General features: G+C 42.5%; 1 protein-coding gene across 4 annotated transcripts in view; it reads left to right on the top strand.

The window, feature by feature from the left end:
• khdrbs2 (KH domain containing, RNA binding, signal transduction associated 2) overlaps window positions 1-21,434 on the top strand; it is a 584,244-nt gene that overhangs the window by 221,255 nt on the left and 341,555 nt on the right. For all 4 annotated transcript variants that reach the window (XM_043681438.1, XM_043681448.1, XM_043681427.1 and 1 more), the window contains exon 3: window positions 8,434-8,550. In XM_043681438.1, the coding sequence (XP_043537373.1) occupies window positions 8,434-8,550 (117 nt within the window). The remainder of the gene's footprint in view (window positions 1-8,433; window positions 8,551-21,434) is intronic.

Raw genomic sequence — 21,434 nt, 5'->3', positions numbered from 1 at the left:
CAGGAATGCTGTTATAAGAATAGTTAGGAAATGGTTGCGGTGTGAAAAGTGATAGTTGTAAATTCTGGGGACTTAAAAACGTAGTTAACAAACTAAGAAGGAGTGATTATAGATTGTTGTGGATGAAGTACACTATTGGACCATTTCTTTTCATCCATCTAATATAGCCCTAAAGTACATTAATTCTGCACAATTGCATTTATTTTTAAATTATTCTTATTTTCTTTTTTCTGTCCCCATTCGTCTGTCTGTGTTGGAAATTGCAAAAAAGATGAAGGCCAAATTCATTTAGTTTGCCTGCCTTCTCCCATCCTGTTAGCCCATGATCCACTCATAATGGAGTTGTTAACAAATCTTATTAATCAAACGGTCATCATTATCAGTGTATAACAAACCCAAGCAGGAGGCAAGAACTAAGGGAAGACAATACCTCTGACAGAACAGCACTCTGGCTGTGCTGCACTAGCATACCAGTAAAGCTCCTGTGCTTAGGGGTCTGCGGTGATCGTTATCAATGTGGTGTTTATGGATAGTAACAGAATTCCAAATAACTTAATCGGCCCTCATTCAGATGGCATGAAAGGCGCTGTAGAAATGCAAATCATGTTTATGAACAACTAATTTATTAAATGCAGCTCATCTTTTTTGCATTATTTTCAAAATATGAGGACTAGAAGATTTTTTTTTCATGTGACATAGTCTTGATAATAGCACCTGTCTAAACTTGGGCAGGCTTTTTATGATATCTTGGAACTCAGGCAAACACCTCCTTCATTTCCTATCATTTTAGACCCTCAGTGTTAGATTCAAAAGGCCATCATAGTGTTCCTGGTCTCCAGTATGGTGAATAAAATGTTAAATGCTACCATCCCAACAGCCATTGGTGATTTAAGAAAATGTTTTGTTTAGAATCTGGCCAAAGTTTTCCATGAAAATTTAAACCATTTGGGGTGGATTTACAAGCCTACTTAATACCGAGCAAAGTGTCTCAATAATCCCAACCCACCTCCCAAACTACCATCACCAATTTCCAAGATCCCAAGTACCCCATGGTCTTACCTACCATCTGGAGCTCATACTGCAGAAATTCACCAAAGTATCTTCAACAGCACCTTCCAAACCCATGAGACATGCCATCTAGAAGGGCCAAGGATAGCAGACACATGAGAGCTTTACCAGCTGCAAGTTTCTCTCCAAAGCCACTTACCATCCTGACTTGGAAATATATTGCTGTTCATTCTTGTCGCTGGGTTGAAATCCTGGAATAAGGGCATTGTGGGTGTACTCAATCAGAGGGACTACAGCAGTTCACGAGGATTGCTCACCATCAACTTCTTAAGAACAATCACAGATGGGCAATTCTTCCCATAAACAATTAGTTAAGTAAAACCTAGTATGACGGCATCAGTAAAATGCTGAAATAACTCCACAAAGGCCAAAATCCCACCACCAAGTCACCCTATATTTATACATGCACAGTATAAGACACTGAACCAGCTCACTCAGTGCCAGCGCCTGGAGCGAACAGAACCCCTGACTCTCCTGTGTATATCTTTCAGCCAAGGCTCCCTGATTGGCCCATGTTAACAGCCCCGATCAGGTAACTTGTGTTTTGGGCTCCATTTGGCTGGGCTCTTTCCTCTTTCACTACAATTACCTATGTAATGGATGATTACATGATCCTTGGTGCAGCGAGATCTGGTCTGATGTTGTGTTAAACAAATGCTTAAACAAACAGGTACAACTGAAATAGTGTATTGGTCATGATACTGGCTAAAAAGACCAATTCATGTTTCGATTCAGTAGGTCAGACTGTTTGAAGGGCAAAATTGTAGTGCATAAATATGTAATTTTTACAATGTTAGAATTTTTTAAAGGGGGAAAGTGACTTTTCATGATAAATGTACATAAGATCATAAATAGGAGCTTTCAGCTCTTCAAGCCTGATCCATTGTTGAACAAGAAAATGGCTGATCTGCTTCAACTTGACTTTGCTGCATTATCCCCGTTATCTCTTCATTCCCTTAGTAGCAAAATTATATGTTAAATATACTCTACAGCTCAGTTTACATTTCTTCATCTCAGTTCTAAATGGTCAACTCATACTCTAAGACTGTGGACCCATCTCCAGGATTTCCCAGCCTTGCTAATTTTGCAACATCAACCCACTTGAGCCCCCCCTAAGAATGCCTTGGCAAGGGAGGTAGATTTCCTTTGACAGTTTGACATTTGGGAGGCACATTTTCCAGCATTTTTAAAGAAAGTCCCATGGTCGTACTGGGCCACAAGGCTGCTGCTTATTAGAGAAAGACAACTAGCGGTGGTTTGACTTGAAGGTCACCACACCTCAGGCGAGGGGTGAGGAGAGTCCTTTCTGATAACCTCAATCGGTGCAGGAATTGAACGCATGCCTTGTCCTAAATTGCAAACCAGCCATCCAGATAACTCAGCTAATTGGGACACAATGAAAGATGGGTGAGAATTGGTCAGACTCTGAAACAGCATGACCCAGAGCGTGCTCAGCAATACTGACCTGTGAGCTTTTAACTACAGACTGGCACTGAGGAAGTTTGGTCCACTACTAAATTTGGGCAGGTCTTCATTGAGAGTGGAGAGGAGGAATGAAAATGGAGATATACTGACAGAGAGGTTTTGATCTTTCCCTCCTTCCCAGTCGTCATCCTTTAATTAATTCATGGGATGTGAGGGTTGCTGGCTAGGCGGCATTTATCATTGATTCCTAATTATCTTTGAACTGAATGACTCGTTAGGATCATTTCAGAGGCAGTTAACAGCCAACAAGATTGTTCTGAATCTGGAATCACATGTAGACTAGGTAAGAGTAGATGATTTCCTTTCCTGAAGGGCATTAATGAAGCAGATGGATTTTTATCACCACTGATGATAGTTTGATGATCACTATTGCTGAGATTGGTTGTGGTGTCCAGACTTTGACATGATGTAGGCACCTGGCTAGCCAGTAATAATTGCCCATTCCTACTTGCAGTTTGCATGTTGTAGAGTGACCCACAATGCCATTAGGGAGGAAATTCCAGGATTTTGACCCTGTGACACGGCAGGAATGGTGATGTATTTCCAAGTCAGGATGGTGAGGAACTTGCAGGTAATGATGTACCCATGTATCTGCTGCCCTGGTCCTTCTAGATAGGAGCTAAGGAATTCTACAGTGCATCTATGTACAGATTGTACACACAGCTGCTGATGAGCATTAGTGGTGGAAGGAGTGAATGTTTATGGATGTGGTATTAACCAAGCAAGCTGCTTTTTATTGGATAGTGTCAAGCTTCTTTAGTCTTGTTTGAGCTGCACCCATTCAGGCAAGTGGGGAGTATTCTATCACATCTTACTCTGACTGTTCCTTTCCAAATCTCAGTCTTCCTGTTCAGCCACTGGAGTTTAGCCACTGTTCCAATTCCAGTCTTCCCTGTTTTTTGGGGGTTATCTCTGGGGATTTGCAGCCTGTAACCTTGTCCAGCTGTGTCTCCTGCCTGCCAGCTAGCCAGCCTATCAATGTGCTCGAATACCAGTTGGGAAGGGACATCTAATAATAATGAAGTCCTGCCATTCCCAGGGTTTCTGCTTTTCGCCCTACTCTGCAGCATGCTTCTTCCCCATCTTCGAGTCAGTATCAGGGCCAGAGGATTTATCGAGAGGTAGAGAAAAAACAAGTTATAGTGTGGGTGGGGAGTGTGTGATAGTTGTACTTTGAGCGATGTGAAATGATGGAAGAGCTCTGTCAGAATCGTTAATTGTGCAAGCGTGAAAGGAAGAGTGTGCCATGCGAACTGCAGTCAGCATTCTCAACCTGAGCTGTTAATGTGTGTTTTTAATTTAAGCCAAAGAATGTGGAGGAAGATGAGAGGTAATTATTAGAATGTTGAGGATGGGAATGAGAGGAGTGGTGTGAGTTGGTTTTCAGAGAGAGAGAGAGAGATGAAGAATTGGTGAGTTATATTTATCCTTGCTGACCTGGTGAGGTTACTGAAGCTATGTCCCCAGGTAGAAAGCAAGATGGTGTTAACACCAAATGCTTCAGCGAGCAGGGAAGTATGAGGAGACTGCGGGCAAGTGGAATAGTCCTTTAATTGGTCTCAGAGTTGAGAAAGTCCTCTTCAAATGTAAATTCAGGTTGAGGATGCATGAGAAGGAAGCCCTAATAATCTGATCATTAATGATGGGCATCATGTGAATGAGCTGCCTGATCGATGCGTTCATTGGTTGGGTGGTTGATCAATTGGCTTAAAAGGGAACCATTACGAGGTGTGCAGAAGTTGTGTAGTCTGTCACTTTCCACACCCCTGCCTCTGCCACACTCTCTGCCCCTTGCCCACCTCAATCCAATTCCTACCTTGAGTTAACGTCTGGCTTTCTGCATGTTGTTCTCTGCAAATAGTTTGGAACTGCACCAATGAAACTCCAATTAATGGAAGCATGAGTTTGCAGTACATCAGAACAGGTTTTAATAAAATGTCATTTGAAGTCAACAGGTTTATCTTCATAATGGAAGTGGTGCCATGTATCATAAGGCATTCTAATTCTGAGTCAGTGCCTATCACCTTTAACCTCTCCTTTTAAGTCTCCTATCATCGATGGGTCGATGGATATGTTAGTCCCGTCATTTGTCTTTAAGGAAAAATACTTGTTCTGAACCTTTACTGTTTCCTCCTTGATAGCCTCGCATTGATCTGGCACTGATTTATTTTGAAGCAGCTTTTTCCACTTTAGCAAAATTACATCTCAGCTGACACCTTTCATTCCTGAACTACCTTTGTTCCTTTTCACAACTGCCTTAAATCTCATAGGATTATGATCACTTCCACCTACATGGTCCCCAACTAATACCTTTCCTACCTGCCGAGCTCAATTCCCTGAAGTCCAGAATTAGCCCCTCTCTTATCTGATGCCCTGTGTGCTGGCTCAAAAGAAATTCTCCTAAAAGCGTTTTAAATGTTCAGTTCCCTGTGTCTCATTCATGCACATTGTTTCCTAGTTAATATTGAGATAGCTGAAATCCCATGTTACTGCCCTATTGATCTGTACATCTCAGAGATTTGCCAGTACGTTTACTCTTCTATCTACCTCTTACTGTCAACACTCCGACAGTTTGATTATTCTATTCTGTATCTCAATTCAATGATCAGTCCTGCTTCTAGTTTCCCCAGCCCAAAGTGAACATTGCACCCGTTATGTCTGATCTTCCCCATGAACTCTCCAATCACATTGTTTTGGATAAAACAGTATACTAAGGCAATGTCTGCCTTCATCAATGGGACATAAATGATCTCAGGACACTATTTGAATAAAGCAAAGAATTCTCCAAGATGATCTGACTAAGACTTAAGTCTTCTCAACAAACCTTTCTAAAATAAATGATACGATTGCTGCCCCTTTCCTGTTTGTAGGCATCTTGTTTTGCTCACAATATTGCTGGACTTCTACCTTTTGCAGTAATTAAGCTTATTTAATTAATAGTACAGTGCTTGTAGAATCCCTACAGTGTGGAAACATCCCATTTTGTCCCAACAAGTCCACACCAACCCTCCAAGGTGTATCCCACCCATACCCATTCCCCGACCCTATTACTCGACAATTTCCTTAATTAATGCACCTAACCTACATCTTCCTGAACATTATGGGCAATTTCGCGTGGGCCAGTTCACCTGACCTGCACATCTTTGTGACTGTGGGAGGAAACTGGAGCACCCGGAGGAAACCCACACAGACACGGGGAGAATGTGCAAACTCCACACAGACAGTCACCCGAGGCAGGAATCGAACCCAGGTCTTTGGTGTTGTGAGGCAGCAGTGCTAATCACTGAGCCACCATGCAACCCTAAAAATAGCTGGGTGTTGTTTTGAAGGACCACTGATATTTTAAATTGGAGAGGGTTCAGCTGAGATTTATTAGCTTATGATTGGAAAATTTGAGTTTTAAGGAGGCTGGGAGTTTTTTCATTGGAGTGTAGGCGGTTGGGGAATGATCCTTCAGAGGTTTATAAAATCATGAAGGCACAGATAATATGAATAGCAAAGACTTTTACCCGAAGGTGGGGGAGATCAAAACTTGGGGGCATATTTTTAAGGTGAGAGGAGAAAGATTTAAAAAGGACTTGAGGGACAACTTCTTCACACACAGGGTGGTTTATATGTGGAATGAACTGCCATTTCGACAGCTACAGAAATAGGAAAGGTTTCAAGTGATATGGGCCACACTCGGGCAAGTGGGAGTAGTTTCGTTTGGGAAACTTAATCAGCGTGGATGAGTTGGACCGAAGGGTCTGTTTCCATCTGTATGACTCTATGATTCACTATGAAATTTATTTTTGTTCACCCATTAGAAAAACAGTCTGGTCATTTCTGAGCCAGAACTATAAACTCAAACTTGCTTGCTTTACACTTCCCACTTGTTAGGTCTCACACAACAGTCCTGCATATTTGGATGGGTTGCCTTTTGAGGAAAGGTTAGACAGTCTAGATTTGTACCTGCTAAAATTTGAAAGTGGTGAGAAGTGATTTGATTGAAACCTAGAAGATCCTGAGGGTCTTGACAGGGTGAGTATGAAGCAGATGTTTCTACTTGTGGGAGTATCTAGAACTAGGGATCACTGTTTGTTTTAAATTGGTAGCCTCTTATTTTCAGAGATGAGGTGAAACTTGTTCTCTCAGAGATTCACATGTCTTGGTTACTCTCGTCCTCAATTTTCAGACAAAGGTGGATAGATCCTTGATAAGAAAAGTGGGTGGATTTGGGTGGGTGAGTGTCATATGCTGAGGTAGGCAGAAATGTGGAGTAATCAGATTGGCCAACATCTTATTGAATACTGGGACAAGCTCAATAGACTGAGGAGCAGAAATAAGTTACTAATTTGTGTGCTTGTATGTTAAAAGGAAGAGGAATAATTCACTATAACATGCATACCAGCGGCCTTTTACAGCATTATTGATCCATCCTACCCCTTATACATTATACTCAAGACACCTTAGACAGAAAGGACTTTCATTTTCCTTTTCAGTAGGAGAATAGAATCAGCAGGAGTATCCTCACTAACCCTAACAAGTTACTGAGTGCTCAGTTATTAATTGAACTGAGGGATGTAACTGCTTTCTAACATTAGAAGATCTATGGTGGCCTATTTTGGGTTACCTAGTCTCTGACCATACTTATTATACAGTAAGACACAGCCAGTCAGACAGCACCCAAGGAGCAGGAGAGTCGACATTTCAGACATAAGCCCGTCGACGGGAATGAGGTTTGTGGCTGGGGGTGGGGGGGAGATGCTGAGAGATAAAGGGGAGGGGGTGGGGCTGGGAGAAAGGTAGGTGGGAATGTGATAGGTAGATGGAGGCGGGGGTGAAAGTGATAGGTCAGAGAGGAGGATTGAGCTGATAGGTGGGAAGGAAGGTGGACAGGTTGGACCGTTCAAGAAGGCAGGTTCTACCTGTCCATCTTCCTTCCCACCTATCTGCTCCACCCTCCTCTCTGACCTATCACTTGCACCCCCACCTTCATCTACTTCTTCCGTTCACAACCACTTTCACCCCCCTCCCACTTATCTCTCAGTCCCCCAGCACACAAACCTCAGTCCCGTGGAAGGGCTTATGCCAAAACGTTGATTCTCCTACTCCTTGGATGCTACCTGACTGGCTGTGCTTTTCCAACACCACACTCTTGGACTCTGATCTCCAGCATCTGCAGTCCTCACTTTCTCTGTATTATACAGTAAACCTTAGTATCCCTGGGATAAAGAATGGAGTTGGAGGAAGTATTTCATGAAGGTTCCACCAGCTCATTTCTTCCAAATTTTTCAGTAGGCAGAGGTTGCAATTGTGATACTACCTTTGGTTGGCCAAAGTCTGCCAACAATTACAGGGGCCTTCCTATGAAGAAGGGTGGCTAAGTACAACCAACAGAGATGCCAAAGCATGTAACCTTGCCTGAGAGTCAAACGATTGGGATTGGAGGTAAGCAATGAAAGCTGAGGGATGAGCAGTCAAAAGGTGATAGAAGGTAAAGTAGAACTCCTGTCCTCTCAGCATTGCAGGTGTGCTGTCATCAAATGGATCACCACTCCAGAAGGACAAAATCAGGAAAACTGACACAAGCGATGTATTGCTCCATTCCATCTTGTATGCTTCAACATGGACGAGCAGAATGACCAGCATATTCACTTCTAAATATTACCTTTTTAAGGAGCTTTTTTTTTTCCTCTAGGATATGCTCAAGAAGCTGGTTTCTCTCTGAGGCAGTTAAAGAAAGACAATAAATGCAAGCTTTGCAAGAAAGATTCGAGTGAATGTAACGAGCTTTGTAGATGTTGCAAGCTGATGTTTAAAATTCTCTTGAGTTTTGCAGTGAAGACCTGGCTGCATGTGAAAACAGACCCTTTAACTGGATTATTTCTCTTTCCATAGTTCAATTTTGTGGGGAAGTTGCTCGGACCACGAGGTAATTCGCTAAAGAGGTTACAGGAAGAAACAGGCGCAAAAATGTCCATCTTGGGCAAAGGATCTATGAGGGACAAAGCCAAGGTAAGAACATCTGTATAAAAGCTCAGTACCACAAATACTGGAGAAAGTACTGGGCAAATTCAGCAAAACTTTCAGTCGAGTGAAACTTCCTCAGAACTGAAGTAGAGCTAGAAATGTGAAAATTTTTCATGCAGATGAAATGCAGGGAGCAAGGAAGAGCAAGTGGCACAGATGGTAATGGTGCCCAGAGCAAATGTAGTGTATAATGTATAATAGTAGTGGACGAAAGATAGAGAAACAAAACTAATGTGAAGGGCAAAAATAAGTCTGTTAAGGTGAGAGCCAGCCCATGAAATCAAGATATGGGGAGAGGGACAATGCCGATCAAAATAGGAGTCAGAGTCCTGTGATGATGCTGCCCCTTTAACAAGGTTATTTTGATCTTTTTTTGAGAGGGGTCATAAAGGCAGCAATGCCGATATGTCTGAATTGGCTACTTTAATAATGGCTAACAAATACTACCTAAGTCAATAATCAGAGGAGGCCTTAGGGATTTTTAAAGAACAGTTGTACAATGAAAAGGAACTGGCCAGTTCTCCCAGCTCAGGTGTTTTATTAGTTTGGTTTAGTTAGAAGCCTCCAGTCAATGAAAGCTCCCTGACTCGAGATTTTCTGGTTGACTCTCTCTCTCTCTGACATCTCACCTGTAAGAACCTGAGTTTGATTTTACCTTTTTTGCCAAAGGGATGTTTCTGAGGATGTTGCAGGAAATTGGTACAGCATCATTAAGTTGCGACAGAGTCAGTTGGGTTTTCAAATAGATTGTTATTCTATATTCTGTTCTCTTTTGTTCATGTTTTGTTTGGTAGTGTGTAAATAAATCCTGTTTATAAAACTGAGTGGTTTGACCAACTGTGTCACTCCTGAAATATCCACCTTACATCTGCTTAAAATAATTAGAAACGTTAGAGTCTGGATACCTAGTTGAAATGCTTTGAGGGGGTCTGGCCTGGTCCATAACAGTCTATAGTCAGCGTTGAGTTCTCAAGGTTGCAAATTGTCTAAGTGAAAAATAATAAAGTTTGCTGGGTTTCGCTGGAACACTATAGTAGATCTAGCACAGAAACATTAGATAAGAAGGTACTCTTAACTGGAAAGTCAAGGTTATTCTTACAGAGAGAGAGAACGAGGTGTTCCACAAAATGGTCACCCAAGCTGCTGGGGGCCTTTTCAGCCACAGTGGGGCAGAGGAAACAGTCCTTGGTTGGGGAGAAAGGACAACATATTGGAAGAACACATGGAAGGAGGCATCATTTGAACAGATGTGACCGAGGTGGAGAAACTGGAAGAATGGTGTGGAATCTTTAAAGGAAGTGGAATTTGAGGAGGCTTAGTCTAGGTAACTGTGGGAGTTGATGAGTGTGTACTAAATATTGGAGGGCAGCCTATCCTTAGTCATGGAAACAGTGAAGTCAAGGAAGACAAAGAAGAATCAGTGTCTTGTTGGCTTGAATTTGCTCTCAGTAGAGTGGACCTATTTTCTGCTATTAATGCCTATCATTAATTTCTACATTTCACCTATATACCTCTCCTCGACCACTCCCTTTGCCTTTTGCTTTGAGACAACTTTGCCATCTGTTCCATTTGCTCCTCCTTCCTCGTCTTTGAGTGACATAACAAACTTACACTTTTCCTGCCCCTTTCGGTTCTGAAAAAGTGTCAAACTGAACTTGAAACATTGACTCCATCTCTTCACAGCTGTTATGAGAGGTGCTGATTTTCTCCAGTACCTTGTTTTTATGTAACAACATTAGGATGCTACCTCGCAGTGCTGGGTGTTTGTGAATGTGATCCTCATTTTCCAAAACGTACTTACCTTCTTACTAAGTTTGGATTTTCTGAGGTTCAATTAGAAGCATGTAGGAATTTGATTGCCTCATCCAGGAGAAAAGCTTCCAAGTTCTAGTTTTATTGTAGTGCTCTGACAATTCTATATCTGAGGAATTGCAAACGTCAGAAGTGACTTGGATACAAAAAGGTGTTTTCACACATTTCTTTAAAGTTGTTTAAAAGGATTTTCTGAAGTGCGTCGACTTTAAAAAAAGGAAAATCAGTCTTCAATTCCATGAATAACTGACATTCAACAATTTAATTTGTCACGGTCATGTCTCCTATGAAATGTTCTTCAATGGTTCCAGATGTTAGGTTCCGGATTACTCTGTATGTAGTTTTTTTAACAGAAAATAAGGAGTGATTCAGCATTGCAGTGTTTCTCAATGGGAATTGCCATAAGCTCATAGTCCGTTCAGCAAATAGCATGCTGCAAAACTCTGATCACCTGAGCTAAATTCATTACAAATGCTGCTTCCTGCTGGGACTCCAAATCGCACAGACATTTTCCTAATCCTTTTCCTTGGATCCTGTCTCCCACAGTGTTAATATATTGCATGAAATTCTGAGAAACTGAAGAAACATCCCAAATTGATGACATTTGTGTACATTAGAATTTAGCTCAGAGTAATGTCAGCCAGGGATTAAGCAGAGGGTTGTAGGACCTGAGTACTGCAGAGAATATGAGTTCCTTCCAGTGAGTCCTGAGGGAAGATGAGGTTTGGAATGAAATTGATGCTCTGTGAAAGAGCCAGCAAAAACTTGATGGGCAGAATGGTGTCCTCCTATGCTGTTCTATTCCATGACTGGACTTTAAAACACCTGACTAAGTGAAAGTGGGAGTCGAGTAGAGCATCAGTGAGGCTGGATGTCGAGTTCCCCCACACATTGTGAAAATCAGAGGAGCCAGCAAAATTAGTATGTCAGCATCCTGTAGTGTGGTGAGCGTATGGGGTCTCGGAGGCATTGGAGAAGAAATTGGAGGCTGTTGCATGCTGCCAACTGAATCTAAGTGTGTAGGTTTTTAGGGGCTTGCAGGTTATCTTGTCGAGTACATGCTATCTAGTTTATTGCATCTTTACTTACAAGTTATAAGAATAGGTTCCAAATTACTATACACTTGGGGGCATCTAGCATTTGGTCTGTCTCCTCTGGGATCCTATTTTGAACTTTTACTGGACGCTCATGAGATAACTATAATGGATGATGTTTACTAGATTAGCCCTTTCAGACCCCTCCAGGCACAGAGAGGCCCAAGGAGGGAGAGATTGGAGGTTCTAGGGCAAGGTCAAAGGCATTGGGCTGGGGAGAGCAGGGAAAGATCAGAGAGGCCTGTGGAGTTGTTAGGGTTAGGGAGGGGGTGAGAGACGTGGGTGGAGGGTGTGGTCATATTATTGAAAAGGGACAATGTCCAGAATGCCACATTGGACCTCTTAATGTACAGTGGAAAAACCAGTAGAACTGGAAAATGAGGCAAATGCATCTTTTATACTTGAAAATGGAACTGCCTTGTGACCTGTATTATCATTCTCAGTTTTACTGGTCTTCCTTCAATAGAGCTAGATGCCATCGTCTGCCAGGCGCACAGTTAAATTCAATTCTCCCACTGTAAATAAAACATTAGTCATACAGTCTCGGTCTGACATTTAAAGTGGCAAGCCTCTTCCTTGGATTGGATTGGATTAGTGACATCCTACCAGCCCTGCCTACCACTATTAAAGCTGGAAGGAGATTGAGCAGGGTACAAATTCATACTTTTTAACACACAAAGCCAACCCCACCTCTCTCCTTCTTCACCCCCCCACCACCCACTGCCAAAATCACCCACCAAGACAAGCCTCACCTGGTTTTTGGAGGGATTAAAATTCTCCCGCATTATTTTAAAGAGGTGACAAATTCATTTTTGAAGACTATCTGCTGAAGTTAGAAAAAAAGATAAGCTTCACAGTTAAACCAGCTTATTATTAAGCATTGATCTTGCAACTCACAGGATCAAAGTAATCAGGTTATACATCTGTGCATACATCACAACTCCAGTGGCCCCATGAACTCCTCATATCTGTTTTCATGTAGATTGTATTTCATTCCTTTCACATTGAGTTTGTCACTAACAGTAGTGCTGATGTCTGTGATATGAAACTTGTTGGATGGAGAGCTATCAAAGATCATTTGATTTTGTGCTATTATGTAAATTCCAAAATAAGAAACCATTAGACATTCCATCCAGTTTTTAATATCCAGTGAAGTTAATTGGGAGAACTATCAATGAAACTGGAAGTTTGCTATTGGTTACTTTACACTATCACACCAAGTCAGAGTTCCTCCCAATGACTATAAGCACCATCAGTAATAGTTGGCCCTGGTTCTTTCTTCAATGGCATTGCCACTGTTGCTTGTAAAGTCAATACAAATGCTCTTGCATTGTCAAACTATTTTGGCAGAATGGGCTTGAGGAATTGAATGGCCAATTCTTGTTCCTCTGTTACTCCAGCCTGCAGAGTGTCCATTCCCTCTCCTTTGAATCAGAGCTTCTGACCATGAGGCTGTCATTCTCACATCCAGTTGGGAATTGAGGTTCAGCTAGTCAGTAATATTAGGAAAGATTGAAAGAGTTTCTTTAGATGTATTAAGGGCAAAAAGAGGCAAAAGTGGAGAAGTAGTATTGAGGAACAAAGAAATGGCTGAGGAACTGAATAAGTACTTTGTGTCAATCTTCATGGTAGAAGGCATATATGATATCCCAAAAATTCAAGAGAGTTGGGGAAGCAGAGATGAGTATGGTGGCCATCACCAAGGAGAAGGTGCTAGAAAAACTGAAAGGTCTGAAAGTGAATAAATCACCTTTCAGGACTGCACCCTAGAGTTCTGAAGGAGATAGCTGAAGTGATACTGGATAGTACTGATCTTTCAGGCATCACTGGAGTCAGGGAGGGTCCCAGAGGACTGGTAAATCGTTAATGTAACCACCCTGTTTAACAAGGGAGTAAAGCAAAAGACTGGAAATTATAGGCCGATTAGCCTGACCTTAGTGGTTGGCAAGATTTTGGAGTCTGTTGTGAAGGATGAGGTATCTGAATACTTGGAAATACATGGTAAAATAGTGCAAAATTAGCAAGGTTTTATCAAAGGGAAATCATGCCTGACAAATCTGTTAGAATTCTTTGAGGAAGTAACAAGCAGGTTAGACCAAGGAGAGCCAATGGAAATTATCTAATTGAACTCCCAGAAGGCCTTTGATAAGGTGCTGCACAGGAAGCTGCTGAGTAAGATGAGGGCTCATGGTGTCAGAGATAAGGTACTAGTATAGGTAGAAGACTGGCTATCTGGCAGACGACAAAGAGTGGGGATAAACAAGTCATTCTCAGGATGGAATCCAGTAACGAGTGGTGTCCCACAAGGGTCAGTGTTGGAACCACAACTTTTCACTTTATACATTAATGAACTGGATGAAGGTACTGAGGGCATTTTGGCTAAGTTTGAAGATGATACAAAGATATGTGGAGGGACAGGTAGAGTTGAGGAGGCTGGGAGGCTACAGAAAGGTTTAGGCAGATTAGGAGAGCGGGCAAAGAAATGGCAGATGAAATATTCTGTGGGAAAGTGTGAGGCCATGCACTTTGATAAGAAGAATAGAGACATGGACTATTTTCTAAATGGGGAGAAAATTCAGAAATCAGAAGTGCAAAGGGACTTGAGAGTCCTAGTGCAGGTTTCAGTCAATCTAAACTTGTAGGTTGAGTTGGTAGTTGGGAAGGCAAATATAATTAGATTAGATTACTTACAGTGTGGAAACAGACCCTTCGGCCCAACAAGTCCACACCGCCCCGCCGAAGCGCAACCCACCTATACCCCTACATCTACCCCTTACCTAACACTACGGGCAATTTAGCATGGCCAATTCACCTGACCTGCACATCTTTGGACTGTGGGAGGAAACCAGAGCACCCGGAGGAAACCCACGCAGACATGGGGAGAATGTGCAAACTCCACACAGTCAGTCGCCTGAGGCGGGAATTGAACCCGGGTCTCTGGCGCTGTGAGGCAGCAGTGCTAACCACTGTTGTCATTTATCTTGAGAGGACTGGAATATAATAGCAGGGATGTACTTCTGAGGCTTTATAAGGCTCTTGTCGGACCACATTTACAGTATCGGGAGCAATTTTGTGCCATATACCTCAGGAAGGATGTATTAGCCCTGGAGTAGATCCAAAGGAGGTTCACGAGAATGATCCGAGGAATGAAAAGCTTTTAGCACATCTGAGGACTCTGGGACAATACTCGTTGGAGTTTAGAAGGGTGAAGGGGGATCTGATTGAAACTTACAGACTACTGAATGGCCTGGACAGAATGGATGTTGCGAAGATGTTTCCACTGGCAGGAGAAGTGAGGACCCGAGGGCACAGCCTCAGAGTAAAGGGAAGACCCTTTAGAACAGAGGTAAGGAAAACTTCCTTAGCCAGAGAATGTGGAATTCATTGTCACAGAAGGCCAGATCATTGAGTATATTTAAAGCAGATAGATAAATTCTTGGATTGCCAAGAGGATCAAAGATTATGAGGAGAAAGTCGGAGGAGTTGTAGACAGTGAGGAAGGATGTGGCAGGTTACAGCGGGATATAGATAAGCTGCGAAAAACCTATCAGCCATGATCGAATGACAGAGCAGACTGGATGTGCCAAATGGTCTAATTCCTGTTCTTAAGTGTTATGAGGAGAAGGTGAGGACTGCAGATGCTGGAGATCAGAGCTGAAAATGTGTTGCTGGAAAAGCGCAGCAGGTCTGGCAGCATCCAAGGAGCAGGAGAATCGACGTTTCTGGCTTGAGTCCTTCTTCAGGAATTCTCCCCGTGTCTGCATGGGCTTCTCTGCGTGCTCCGGTTTCCTCCCACAGTCCAAAGGTGTGCAGCTTAGGTAGACTGGCCAAGCTAAATTGGCCATAACATCCAAGGATGTGCAGACAAGGTGGATTAGCCATGGGAAATGCAGGATTGTGGGGATATGGGTGTGGGTGGGATGTTCTTTGGAGGGTCCATGTGGACCTGATGGGCCAAATTGCCTACTTTCACACTGCAAGGATTCTATGATTCTAGTCTATGAACCCAAGCCATGAGGAGTTGCATTTTTTTGCGCAGAGACTAGAGAAAGTCCTGAGAATGTTTGCCTTGCAGCAGAAATACTGCAGCAATTGGATGGGGGGAAACCATTCCCACCGACAGGCTAATTGATAATAGGATACAGAGATGTAAAATAGTTAGTAAAAGAACTTGCAAGGAGTTGACGATCAATGCTTTTACACAGTAACGTCTTATGATGTGTGATGCAGAGTCTGAGTGGCTAGTAGAAACAGATTTAAGAATAACTTCCAGAAAGGATTTGGAATAAATATTTGAAATAGAAAAACTAGCATGGTTATGAAGGAAGAGCACAGGAGTGGGACTAATTGCCTGGCTCTTTCAAATGTCTAGCCACAGGTACGATGGACTGAATGGCCTACTTATGTACTGTATATTATCCACCAAGAGCAGTAAATTCAACACTGCATTTTATAAGTTCTCGTCTAACATGCCCTTGGGTAACCATATCACCTGAGGAGTCTGCCTGCTGGATTTTGGGTAAGACATTAATCCTGGCCACCATCCTTTGTTTATGTTGGAGAGCAGCCTGCAAAGGAATGAAGGTAAAGTGTAATGAGGAGTTTCTGTCAACTCCTGTCAGTGGGGATGCAACAGTCTAGTGTATTATTTTTGGATTGTTACTCCGGAGGCCAGGTAAAGTTCTGGGGATCCAGGTTTGAGTCCCGCCATGGCAGATGTTGGAATTTGACTGGTATTAAGAGTCTAATGATGACTATGAATCCATTCTTGATTGCTGGAAAAACCCATCTGATGTCTTTAAGGGAAGGAAAATGCCAACCTTACCTGGCCTGACCTGCATGTGACTCCAGATCCACAGCAATGTGGTTGATTCTTAACTACCCTCTGGGCAATAAGGAATGGGCAATAAATGCTGGCCAGCCAGTGATACCTTTATCCTGTGAATTAATTTTTAAAATGCTTGTTGGTCTTTCTCTTTTGCATTTCTCCCCCACATTTTCCTTTTCCCTTTTATCTTTGCCTTATTCCCGACCTTAGATCATAATACCATAGAATATAAGAACAGAATTAGGCCATTCAGCCCATCAAGTCTACTGCACCATTCAATCATGGCTGACATGTTTCTCAACCTCATTCTCTTGCCTTTTCCTCATAACCGCATAATCAAGGATGTATCAATCTCTGCCTTAAATACACTTAATGACTTGGCCTCCACCACATTCCGTGACAATGATTTCCATGGTTTAACCACCACCTGGCTGAAGCAATTCCTCTTCATCTCAGTCATCCCTTCACTCTGAGGCTGAGGCAGGTCTACAGATATAGTGCCAGAAGACTGGAGGATAGCAAATGTCCCTTTGTTCAAGAAGGGGAGTGTAGACAACCCTGGTGATTATAGACCATTGAGCCTTCCTTCAGTTGTGGGTAAAGTGTTGGAAAAGGTTATAAGAGAGAAGATTTATAATCATCTAGAGAGGAATAAGTTGATTAGGGATAATCAACACAATTTTGTGAAGGGTAGGTCATGCCTCACAAACCTTATTGAGTTCTTTAAGATGGTGGCCAAACAGGTGGATGAGGGTAAAGCAGTTGATGTGCTGTATATGGATTTCAGTAAGGTTCCCAATTACAGAAAATACGGAAGCATGGGATTGAGGGTGATTTAGTGGTTTGGATCAGAAATTGGCTAGCTGAAAGAAGACAGAGGGTGGTGGTTGATGGGAAATGTTCATCCCGGAGTTCAGTTACTAGCGGTGTACCACAAGGATCTGTTTTGAGTCCACTGCTGTTTGTCATTTTTATAAATGACCGAGATGAGGGTGTAGAAGGATGGGTTAGTAAATTTGCGCATGACATTAAGGTCGGTGGAGTTGTGGATAGTGCTGAAGGATATTGCAAGTCACAGAGGGACAAAGATATGCAGCAGAGCTGGGCTGCAAGGTGGCAAATGGAGTTTAATGCACAAAAGTGTGAGGTAATTCACTTTAGACGGAGTGACAGGAATGAAGAGTACTAGGCTAATGGTAAGATTCTTGGTGGTATAGATGAGCAGAGAGATCTTGGTGTCCATGTACATCCCTGAAAGTTGCCACCCAGGTTGATAGGGTTGTTAAGAAGGCATGCGGCGTGTTAGCTTTTATTGGTAGAGTGATTGGTTTTCAGAGCCACAAGGTCATACTGCAGCTGTACAAAACTCTGGTGCGACCTCTCTTGGAGTATTGTGTACAGTTCTGGTCACCGCATTATAGGAAGGATGTGGAAGCTTTCAAAAGGGTGCAGAAGAGATTTACTAGGATGTTGCCTGGTATGGAGGGAAGCTCTTGTGAGGAAAGGCTGAGGGAGTTGAGGCTGTTTTTGATAGAGAGAAGAAGGTTGAGAGGTGACTTGAGACATATAAGATAATCAGAGGGTTAGATAGGGTGGACAGTGAGAACCTCTTTCCTTGAATGGTGATGGCTAGCATGAGGAGGCATAACTTTAAATTGAGGGGTGATAGATATAGGGCAGATGTCAGAGGTAGTTTCTTTACTCGGAAAGTAGTAGTTTAAAACGCCCTGCCTGCAACTATAGTAAACTCGCCAACGTTAAGGGCATTTAAATGGTCACTGGATAAACATATGGATGAAAATGGAATAGTTTAGGATAGATAGGCTTCGGATTGGTTACACATCGAGCCTGTACTGCACTGTAACGTTCTATGTTCTAAACTTCGCTGGGTCACCTACAAATCCAGCATATGCTGCTTTATATATGGTACCCAAAACTGCTCACAATATTCCAAATGCAGTCTGACCAAAGCTTTATACAGCCTCAGCAATGCTTTTGTATTCATGCCCTCTTGAAATGAATGCTCACATGACTTTTCCCTTCACAACTGTCAACTGAACCTGCATATTATCCTCAAGAAAATCAAAACTAGCACTCCTAAGTTCCTTTGTGCTTCAGATTTCCAAAGCATTTTCCCATTTAGAAACTAGTCTACATCTCTGTTCTTCCTACAAGGAGCACAACCTCACATATTCCCACATTGTATTCAATCTGCCACTTCCCTAGCATGTCTGAATTCTTCTGCAGCCTCCTAGCTTCCTGAAAACTATTTGTCCATCCAACTATCCAACAATGCCACAGTTCCTTCATCCAGATCGCTAATATATAACATGAATAATTGAGGTCCTAACACAGAACCCGTGGAACTCCACTAGTCACTGGCTGCCATCCTGAGAAAGACCCCTTTATTCTCACTTCTCACTATCTGCGAATCATCTGTCCATGCCAGGACCTTGCCCCTAACATCATGGGCTGTTACCTTATTTAGCAGCCTCCTGTGTGACATCTTGTCAAAGGCCTTCTGGAAATCCAAATGGATAATGTCCACTGGCTCTCCTTTGTCAACTTTCTCGTTACCTCTTCAAATGTTCAAAGATATTTCTCAGTTATGACCTCCCTTTAATGAAGCCATGCTGATTCAGCCCTATTTTACCATGTACTTCTAAATTCTCCTTAATAATGGACTCTCAAATCTTACCAACGACCAAGGCTATCCGGCCTAATGTCTTCTGCCTCCCTCCTCATCTAAAGCTTTAATTCTAAATTGTATCCTTTCAGATGAGGAGAGTTACCAGAGAGAGGAACTTGATCAAGTACAGGGACTAATTATTGGTTACTAGCTTCCTCTTATCTTCTCCATATTGATTTCCTGAATCTGAAGGGTTACCATGGAAATAGTATCTGCTCTTTTCACTCATTCCTTAAACGTGGTGATTATGTCATTGAGTTTCCAGGTTTGTGAATGCCCCTTTTCTCTGGCAGTCAGCTGGAAGTTAAATCAAGATTAAAGACAACTAGCTGTGTTAAATTAACCATTGGTGCTGGATTTTAAGAATGCACTTCCACCTGCATGGAGCCCACAGATAACAGAAGGCCCTGAGGAGCACTGCAACATTGACCAGAAGATGGGCAGGTGGCCTGGCCAAAAGACTCACTTCGGCATGTGTTGCCTGGGCCTGATGGTGCTGGCTGTGGTCAATCCTACAAAGTAGGCCTTCTGCTTTGTTAATGCCCTTCGCTTTGCAGGAACGTGTCAAATATCAAGAGCGTTAGCCTGAAGGGTTGTCAGAAATTGAAGAAAGCCCCTTTGGAAACAAGCATTTTCCAAAAGCCCTATCCTTTCCTGACAACCCCTTACCAATTACATCTGCAGTGATGGTAAACAGTTTAAACAGTATTTGTTTTAAGAATCAGTTTACTGAAGCTTTACAATCTCCCAGAAGAAGCAGAAAGATATGACTTTTCAAATTACAGGTTTAATCATCTTCACACCCTTTGTAAGAGTCTTAATATAATTCTCATTAAGGAGATTGCCCGGACAGAATTAATGATTAGGTTAAGCAGGCAGTAAATCTAACGGTCGGATGGTTTGTTTGATTTGTCGGCATGAGTTTCCATTATGTAGAAACTGTTAGCTGCTGTGTGCCAAATCCCTTAATGACGCCAGATCAATATGTGAAAACTCGAGAGAGAGAGAACTGGCAGCTGAGCCAGGGAGAAAGAGAAGTAGAAAAATGTTACTTGTCAGGCTCACTCACAACCCACTGCTGCAAAGAAAATTTGTGGCATGTTTTTCAACTATACTTAACAACAGATAGGATTCGAATCTGAGTTTATATGACAAGCTGCTTCAACAATTCGCAACCTCCAGATAGACTCCTGTGGCTCAATGATTTTCAGTCTAACCTTTTGGGCCAACAGATAATGGGCTCTTCCAACTCAAAAACAGAATTGCCAAATCCCTACTCTCAGACTTCCAATGTAGTATTGAGGGAGTGCTGCACTGTCAGAGATGCAACTTTCTAAATTGGTAAAACAAGGCTCCATCTGCCCTCTGATGTGGATCACACAGCACTATTACAAGAAGACGTTTTACCCTTCAGTAAACGTTGCAATATGTTATCTGGTCATCTGTTGCATTGTTGTTTACCGAAAAGTATTGTCTACTATTGGCTGCCAGTTTTCCAACACTGCAACAATGACTGCACTTCAGGAGTATTTCAGTTGTGAATGGAGGACTGACCAGGATTTCCTGAGGTTCACAAAGGGCTTTAGAATCTGAGTACTTTCATCAGCACAAATAAACGGACTCAAAACATTGCTATGGTAATTATCTGTTTAGTAAGAACATTGTGTGTGAATCCCTTTATAGAATAGTGAAGTTTGAAATATGTTCAGCCACAGACTGTTTTGGAAGACCATCCTCAGTTATAGAGTCATAGAGATGTACAGCATGGAAACAGACCCTTCAGTCCAATCCGTCCATGCCAACCAGATATCCCAACCCAATCTAGTCCCACCTGCCAACACCCGGCCCATATCCCCCCAAACCCTTGCTATTCATATACCCATCCAAATGCCTCTTAAATGTTGCAATTGTACCAGCCTCCACCACATCCTCTGGCAGCCATTCCCTACATGTTCCACCCTCTGCATGAAAAAGTTGCTCCTTAGGTCTCTTTTATATCTTTCCCTTCTCACCCCAAACCTGTGCCCTCTAGTTCTGGACTCCCCAACCCCAGGGAAAAGACTTTGTCTATGTATCCTATCCATGCTACTCATAATTTTGTAAATCTCTATAAGGTCACCCGTCAGCCTCCGCTCCAGGGAAAACAGCCCCAGCCTTTTCAGCCTCTCCCTATAGCTCAGATCCTCCAAACCTGGCAACATCCTTGTAAATCTTTTCTGAACCCTTTCAAGTTTCACAACATCTTTCCAATAGGAAGGAGACCAGAATTGCATGCAATATTCAAACAGTGGTCTAACCAATGTCCTGTACAGCCGCAACATGACCTCTCAACTCCTGTACTCAATACTCTGACCAATAAAGGAAAGCATACTAAACGCCTTCTTCACTATCCTATCTCCCTGCGACTCCACTTTCAAGGAGCTATGAACCTGCACTCCAAGGTCTC

Source organism: Chiloscyllium plagiosum, chromosome 3 (assembly GCF_004010195.1).
Source record: "Chiloscyllium plagiosum isolate BGI_BamShark_2017 chromosome 3, ASM401019v2, whole genome shotgun sequence".
Lineage (NCBI taxonomy): Eukaryota > Metazoa > Chordata > Chondrichthyes > Orectolobiformes > Hemiscylliidae > Chiloscyllium > Chiloscyllium plagiosum.
The sequence above is the reverse complement of the archived record's forward strand: the minus strand, read 5'-3'. Positions and strand labels throughout refer to the sequence as shown.